This window comes from Dicentrarchus labrax, unplaced genomic scaffold (genome assembly GCF_905237075.1).
Source record: "Dicentrarchus labrax unplaced genomic scaffold, dlabrax2021, whole genome shotgun sequence".
NCBI lineage: Eukaryota > Metazoa > Chordata > Actinopteri > Moronidae > Dicentrarchus > Dicentrarchus labrax.
The window spans coordinates 11,757,178-11,765,060 of NW_026136705.1; the positions used below are offsets into that span (position 1 = coordinate 11,757,178).

Sequence of the window (7,883 nt, forward strand, 5' to 3'; positions counted from 1 at the left end):
TAATAAACTACAATTGGTCATAATTTCAACTGTCTACATTGGTTTTATATCTGATCCACTTTCCTTGAAAATTAATAAATATATAGAAAGATATTTCAAAGGAGGAGTTGCTTTAAGTTTAGTAACATCTGTAAAGTTCAGCTGAATGACAGACAAACTGAATAGGGACATTGTTAGAAAGAGGAGGAGATACTGCTGAACTAAATTTACCAGGTGTTTTTTTTTATGACAGGCTATATAAATATAGTTGACGTGACTAGACATGCAACTTGTTTAGCAGGCTGACTGAACTGAGTCTGGAAAGTCTAAGCCCATCTCCTTTAAGGAGGTCATTGAGATTGTAGCTCTGTATGTCAGGCCTGGATTTTATCCAGGTTTCAGAGCAGTGCTCAGACTCTTTGCTGTTTCACAGTTATTCAAGGTGTTGATCCTATGTTGACAAGGAGTTGGCTACTCTTTTATGCATGTGCTTTATGGAACTGCACAATGGACAGGAACATAGCAATGGAATTACAACATTACAACATTAAAATACAACAATTCATAATGCACTGAGCAATCATTATTCAAAACAAAAACCATGCCCCTGTGACAATTAATACATCACTCAAAGTATTTTATAGCCACATTAGTGCTGTATGGCTCTATGGATGGCTCTGTCAGTCTCACAGTCAGTCAATCAGTCTGGGCCATCTTTGGTCAAGATTGAAATATTAACTATTGGAAAATTGAATGCCATGAATTCCTGTACAGACATTCATGGTGGATGCATCCTAATGTTACTGGGAAGACCCTGACTTTACCTGTAGTGCCACTGTGAGGTTGATGTTTGTGGTTAAGATTGAAACGTCTAAACAACTATTGGATTCCCATGAAATGTTATAGGCCTATACATATACTGTCAATGATACAGACATTCATGTTCCACTCAGGATGATTTGTGATCCCATAACTTACTTTATGACCAAACACCCACAAAATCATATGACATTTCCATCACCCCCAGCTGTACTTTGTGTTAAGTGCTAACTAATGTTAGCATGCACACATGCTAAACTAAGGTGGTGGTGATTATACCTTCTAATTATACATCAGCATGTTAGGACTGTCATCATGGACGTGTTAGCATTTATAAAGTCAGCATTTAGCTCAAAGCACTGTTGTGTCTAAGTACAAGCTCACAGAGCCACTAGCATGGCTGTAGACTTGTACGAACTAAATATTACAACAGAATGCTTGCTGTGTATGTTTGGTGCTTACTTCAGATGCAGGTCATGGACTACATCACCCAGCTGGCATCAGAGTGCTTTGGAGGCTAAAGGAAGCTGCCCTGTTGTGACCCTGACCTGAATAAACAGGAAGAATATGAAATGATGGCTCCTACCCGGTTGGGGTTTGTATAAAAAGGTGAGGTAGTACCAGTTTGAGGGTGTCAGAAAAAGGCTCTTCTTGCTGTCTAGATTCTGACTGAAACTGAAAACCCATTCGCACACAGCTCAACCTCATGATCAGCATATTGGCACCAAAGAAAAAGTTAGATTAATCCCTCTGTACTCTTCATAGTTATAAAATATAAATAAATTTCATCAATGTGGATTTATTTCGCTCACCATAGACATTGTTTTTTTTCTTTTACTTTGAAGTCTTCCTTTACTCATCATTATAAGAACCAGAAAAGGAAAATAAATAATGTTTATTGAAATCTTGTTGTTATCTGAATAAATACTGTATCTCATTTCAGATTTCCTTCAGATCTCAGTTGTGTTCCAGTTCATGTGTGCATTTGTAGTTATGCATGAGGATAAGTGTTACGCAGTTAATGCCTTATAATAATATCCATCTGCCTGTCAGGTCCAATTTGTTTTGTCATGCATGTCCCGCTGTATGAGTGATGGGTGCTGAGCAGACAATGGCCTGGATTCACAGACCAGTTTAATAGGATAGGTAGGCATTAGAGGTAAGACGCTCCCAGCATCCAGGTTTGCCAAATCCAGTGTGCCAAATCCACTGTGTGGCACACTGGACGGCACATAGTGGTCGGTGGAGATATCTGGACTTTTTTTCAGAACTTTTTGGGGAGACAAATAAGGTGAGCTTTGACGTCATCTGTTCAACTGGAGATGCACCTCTTGAGATGTGGAGCTCTACAACTTTATTCTAGGATTAAGGATTTTGCGCATTCTGACTTTTTATTGTCAGATAAAAGTTTGTTCTAACAGAGCTATTATCAGTGTGTTTATAATTGTGCTTGCTCTGTTGCCACTGGTTTATTTTTCAGATTCAGTGTTGAATTTCAGTTTGGCCATCTTTATCTCTAAGCCTTCAGAGTCATGCCTCTCCCCTCTTCTTCTTCCTCGCAGACAAATCACAGCATCGTCCCTCGTTGCCTCGTCGTTCTCCTTCCCCTATTCCCCCGGTAAGACTCCTGGTTCCCTCGTTTGCAATCATGGTGGTGATGAAGATGAAGTTCCCCTTTGAGAAAAGGGTGAAGCTGGCCCAAGGACTGTGGCTCCTCTCCTGGAGTGCCACAGTGGCCGGAGCTATGACCTTCAGTCTGGGGTGCATCCTAAAGACAGAGCTCCGCAGGAGGGCAGAGGTACTTTTCAAGTTTTACATGTTAAGACTTCATGAGATAAAGTATGTATTCAGATAAAAACAACTTAATTATTACAAAACTTTGTTGTTTTTGACTGTTTTTTAAAAAAACAATTTACAGTAATCAACAGTGTAATTACTATAGTTAAATTGCAAATGGAAGTGACATATAATGATGTTTCTCAGTGTATCTATACACTGTTCAACTGAGTTTATAGTGGGAAGAAAATCAATACGCCTTGTTGCCTTTGGTCTGATTATATTTGTGACAGAGACAGATACACACACACACACACACACACACACACACACACACACACACACACACAGTAAATATTTACACTGAGGGATATTGTTGGAAAATATGTGGACGTTGTAAGGTGATACAGTTGATTTCACACTAATGCACTGATTTACACGAATAACATCAAGAACACTTACTTACTTTTTCTTACTTTTAAAGTGTGTGCATATTTTCAGAAGAAAATTTAAAAATGGGATAAAGTACCTGTAAGGAAATTAAATCTGATACCGTCAAAGAAATGTCTTTGTTAATTGGAGACCAACAAGAGGTTGATACACCTGTGACCCACTTTGGATCCTGACTCGTCATTTAATAAACCAGGCTCTGTCTGTCTTAATCACCCTAATCCCTACTTCTGAGGACTGTCATCACAACTTTGCATTATAAACAAACCTACATAGTTTACAGCTTATTTGAATGTACACATTTAAATGGATTCATAATTAATTTATTAGCACAACTACATAACAGCTACTACAATGTTATTTACACTATTTATAGTATTTTTAAAAGTATCTTAATATCTATTTTAAATTACAAGAATTTTGTGACAAAAAAAGGCCCATTTTCAGCCTGTTTGCATGGCGGTATAAAAGTATAAATAGATACATACATAATATGAATAGGAAAATAAAAAAAATTAATGAAAGACACAGAATTAGTTAATAAATACATTACAGAATCTATGAGGTTTACAAAGGTTAGCATGCCACGTCACTATGTATTTCACATTGATTTTTTATGCCATTATTTTTGCACTGAAGGAAAATCAATGTAATCAATGTAATTGAATGTAAAGCATGCATAAATGTCCACCGGATTCTGTGCAATACTGTCCTCCCATGCACACTTGTTCAACCATTGAATTTCCCCTTTGCTTAAATCAACCAGATGTCTCTTTGCGTGAGATTTCTGGCTTGTGCGAAGGCCCTCTGCAGAAACCAGTGGAATATGCTAGTTTTCTTTTGCACACAATATAGAGTCTCATATTGTATAATCTCACTGAGCAATTCTACATTAACAGGAGGCCTGTCATAACTGGGTTTTCATATCTTTAGGTTTATTTACTTGTTTGTCTAAATTTATTTTTTTAATTATGTGGGTGAAATCTGGACTGCGCGTGTGGATGACATGTGCCCTACCCTTCTTCAGCAACTGCAGTCACTGTAGGTGCCCTTGAGCAACACAGCTGAGCCTCAACGGCTTGAAGTGAGCTGCTCAGTAGACTCTGATAAGAAGCTCACTGACTGTAATGCTGATGATTAAAATCATTATACGTGCATTTAGGAGAACTCCCCTTTATAAATAAAGGTTGAACTCTTGAATCTTTTGAATCTTCAAGAGTTCATCAGCACACACATCGGGAGGTCAAACATTGTTCAAACCCAGAGAACATTTTTAATCATGCTTTTAATAGTTTGATTCCTTAAGAAAAATCACACAAACGATAGCAAACAAAGTAACATGTACATCTAATAACGATAGAAGATAACAGATGCATATATAAAAAGCTAAATATTCCAAAACAAGGAAGACAAAAAACATGAAAAAAAGATCATGTGACAGACTCTCAGGATCTACTTCTATCCTCATGATCCCACCCTCACATTAATTCACACGCACAGGAGATGATATATTCATACGTGTGTTTAAGACACATTAAATGCACATTTACAAACCCAGTGAAATTTAAATTCAAGATTTTAAAGTCAGGCTGAAGTTTGATATGTTTATAAAATGAGGCACAATATATCTATAATTGCAGCCAGGTCTGGATATTTTACTCATTACCAGCAAATAACAGCTGTTTAATGATTGGTTTGTGTGACTTACTTACAGGTCATGGATAACTCAGACATACATATCGTGCCCAATACCCTCATGATTGTTGGTCTGGCCTCCTTGGGTATCAACTACTTTGCTTCAAAGATCTGTCAGGATGCTTTGGATGCTGGGAAATTTCCTCGCTGGAAGAACTTCTTGAAGCCCTATTTTGCCGTCTCTTGTTTCTTCACCGTCCTCATGCTGCTAGCTGTCATCATGAGCTATGCAATGAAGGGCAGTCTGGAGTCTTCTCTGAAGGTTGGCCTGAGAAACGGCATCCGCTTCTACAAGGACACAGACACCCCAGGCCGCTGCTTCCAGAAACAGAACATCGATCGCATGCAGATGGAGTTTCAGTGCTGTGGAAACACTGACTTCACGGACTGGTTTGAGGTCCAGTGGATCAGCAACCGCTACCTTGATTTCAGCTCTAAGGAGGTTAAAGAGTAAGTTGACACATGATTACAGTGCAGATGAACAGTTATAAAGAAACATGTTATTAGTGCGAAACATATCTTCTCCTTCTTTCATTAGTCGCATCAAGAGCAACGTGGATGGCCGTTACTTGGTTGATGGAGTCCCATTCAGTTGCTGCAACCCCAGCTCTCCACGGCCATGCATCCAGTATCAGCTCACCAACAACTCGGCTCACTATAACTATGACTACCAGACTGAGGAGCTCAACATCTACCTCCGAGGCTGCAGAGAGGCCCTGGTCAACTACTACATGGGCCTGATGAACACCATTGGTGCTGGAGTACTGTCAGTCTTCCTCTTACAGGTAGGGGTGTAAGAAAATATCGACTTGAGTGTCGTGATATTTTTTTTTGTGATCAATTCTCCCTGCTTGTTGGAAAATGTAGTTTAACTCAGATGCATATGGTTGTGTGTTCTTTATATATGTATTCATAAAATTCGATTTAGAAAAAGATTGCAATCTATCGCCTTGCTTACAGTATCGCAATATATCACACAATATTGTAATTGTAACCCCCGTATCATGATACTTATCGTATTGCCAAATTCTTGCCATTACACAGCCCCACTTATAGCTATGCTATGAGAAGAATTAGAGCGGTTTTATAACTACACTACATTTAACATTGTGTCATGGCTTTACAAGCACATGAAAACTGTGCTGCGATATCCCACCATTCTGTATATAAAGCAAGCGTACACAAGGAGTTGAACAATTCAAAGATTTCATTAATAAGAATCCTGACTTAATTGAGAGTGAACATCAATTGATTCGTCATTCATTTGTTGTGTCCGATGTGCACAATTTTCCTTCAATCACAGTATGGTAGTCTATGGATCCTTGATGTTGCTCTCTAATAGAATCTGTTCTACATCTAACTCGCTCCCCCATTTCTCCACCTTCCTCCCTCCCAGGGCTCTGTGCTGGTGAGCCTGCGGTTCCTGCAGACCTCCATGGAGGCACTGGAAGGGAATGAAAACACAGAGATTGAGACAGAAGGGTACTTGCTGGAGAAAGGGGTGAAAGAGACCATCATGGAGTACCTCAACCCCGTGCTGAATTTCCTCCTGCTTACAAACCAGGTGGAAGAGGGCACCCCAGCTCCTGCCCCAGCTACCGCCTAAACTACAAATGATGTACACACATGTAAATAATTTTTACACACAGAGGGCAACTAATAAATGATTATTTAAATTTGAAAACAGAGTGTTAATTACACATTTCTATGAATTTCACAGATTTAGGGATAGTGTTTTTTATTGTCAGATGACCATCACACTATATTACTGTACTTTCCCATTCAAATTCAATATACTGAACTGATTCCACCTCTGTTAACCTCATACCATATGAAAATATGTATCCGAAAAGATACTGTAATATTGTAAACCCATGATTACTACTGTTTTTGAGATATTTGTCAAAACCTAAAATGAACAATATGTATAAAATCACTGAACACATTCTTTATTTTTTATATTTTTTCCCTGTTATTAACATGAATCATTAACCATTCATTGTTGTATTTGTTTACGTTACCACAAATACACAAAATCACTTCATTGCTTTTGAAAGTGCATTGGTAATTGCATTCTCACGAGTCTTAATCAAAAGCAATTAAAAAAAAAAAATCACCATCGGTCACTGAGTAAACAGTAATTCACGAAGGAGAGTACAAAAATTACTTTTGGTCTTACAAAAACAAGGATGTAAAGCTGACTGTAGAGAGACACGAGGCATGCTCTGCTGCGCAACAGGACTATGACATAATATAACGACCTATTAAAGTTTGAATTTACTAATTGGAGTGGTGTCACTTATTGCTTCTTTTCTAATGCAATTACAGTACATACAAACATTACTTCACACATCAGGTATCACCCTCCTAACAGGGGCTCCAACTTGCTAATTTCTCCCTGCATCTCTTCTCCCTGTCAGTGAAAGCAATAGGATTATTAAGTCTGATTAATCGATGTCAGTAATGCAGTGAAAGCCATCAAGTGTGTCCTCTGTTCTGACACATTTGTGAAAGCTTTTAATCCCATTTGTTAATACTCAGCCTGCTGCCCTTGCAGTTAAACACCTGCGTCAGGTGGATGTAAAGATGCACACTGAACTATGCAGAGGCCTTGTTTGCTTATAAAAATCTAAATATCAACAAAATAATAGCATTGAGATATAACTTTTCAATTACGGATACAGTGTAAATGTTTTTAACCAAGCCCCAAGAATATGAAAGAGAATTATTCCACACTCTCTTATCATGCCATGTGAATAGCTTTATAGAAGGTCATTTTAAAATCATTTACTGTGTCTTGAATAATTTTCTTGGGCCCCTTCTACCTATAAAAACAGACAAACTCAAAATTCTGTAGTGTTGAATTTAACATATTTGGGTCTAGAATCACCAGTAAAGATCTCAGAGGCTCCCAATGTATTCTTAATGCAAAATCTCCAATCTGTAATGCAATTGTGATAATGAAAATGGGCTAATATCTTTATTCTCTGTCACTATATGCTGTTATTGATGCATTATCTTGTCTTTTCCTGAAGGTCAATTGTTTATGCTCACCACTAGATGTCCAATATTTACATAATTTGGTTTTACATTGTATATTGTTCAGTGTGAGTCATTTATTACTTTTGTTTGTAACACCAAATGAGTTTTATTCATTAGGCTAG

General features: G+C 37.9%; 1 protein-coding gene across 1 annotated transcript; it reads left to right on the top strand.

Annotated features, from left to right (window-relative positions):
- The first annotated feature begins 1,949 nt into the window (after window positions 1–1,949).
- Window positions 1,950–7,008, top strand: rom1a (retinal outer segment membrane protein 1a). Its single transcript, XM_051400016.1, has 5 exons — window positions 1,950–2,089; window positions 2,361–2,596; window positions 4,739–5,169; window positions 5,258–5,504; window positions 6,116–7,008. The coding sequence occupies exons 2-5, from the start codon at window positions 2,447–2,449 to the stop codon at window positions 6,323–6,325; spliced, it is 1,038 nt and encodes a 345-aa protein (XP_051255976.1). The 5' UTR covers window positions 1,950–2,089; window positions 2,361–2,446; the 3' UTR covers window positions 6,326–7,008.
- Window positions 7,009–7,883: the final 875 nt, after the last annotated feature.

What these genes read in the sequence shown, in the direction of transcription:
- rom1a (XM_051400016.1), top strand. Translation starts at nt 2,447, where the DNA reads ATGGTGGTGATGAAGATGAAGTTCCCCTTTGAGAAAAGGGTGAAGCTG. An exon ending in AGCTCTAAGGAGGTTAAAGA is followed by an intron (nt 5,170 to 5,257) that starts GTAAGTTGACAC and finishes TTCTTTCATTAG; the next exon opens with TCGCATCAAGAGCAACGTGG. An exon ending in TGTCAGTCTTCCTCTTACAG is followed by an intron (nt 5,505 to 6,115) that starts GTAGGGGTGTAA and finishes CCTCCCTCCCAG; the next exon opens with GGCTCTGTGCTGGTGAGCCT.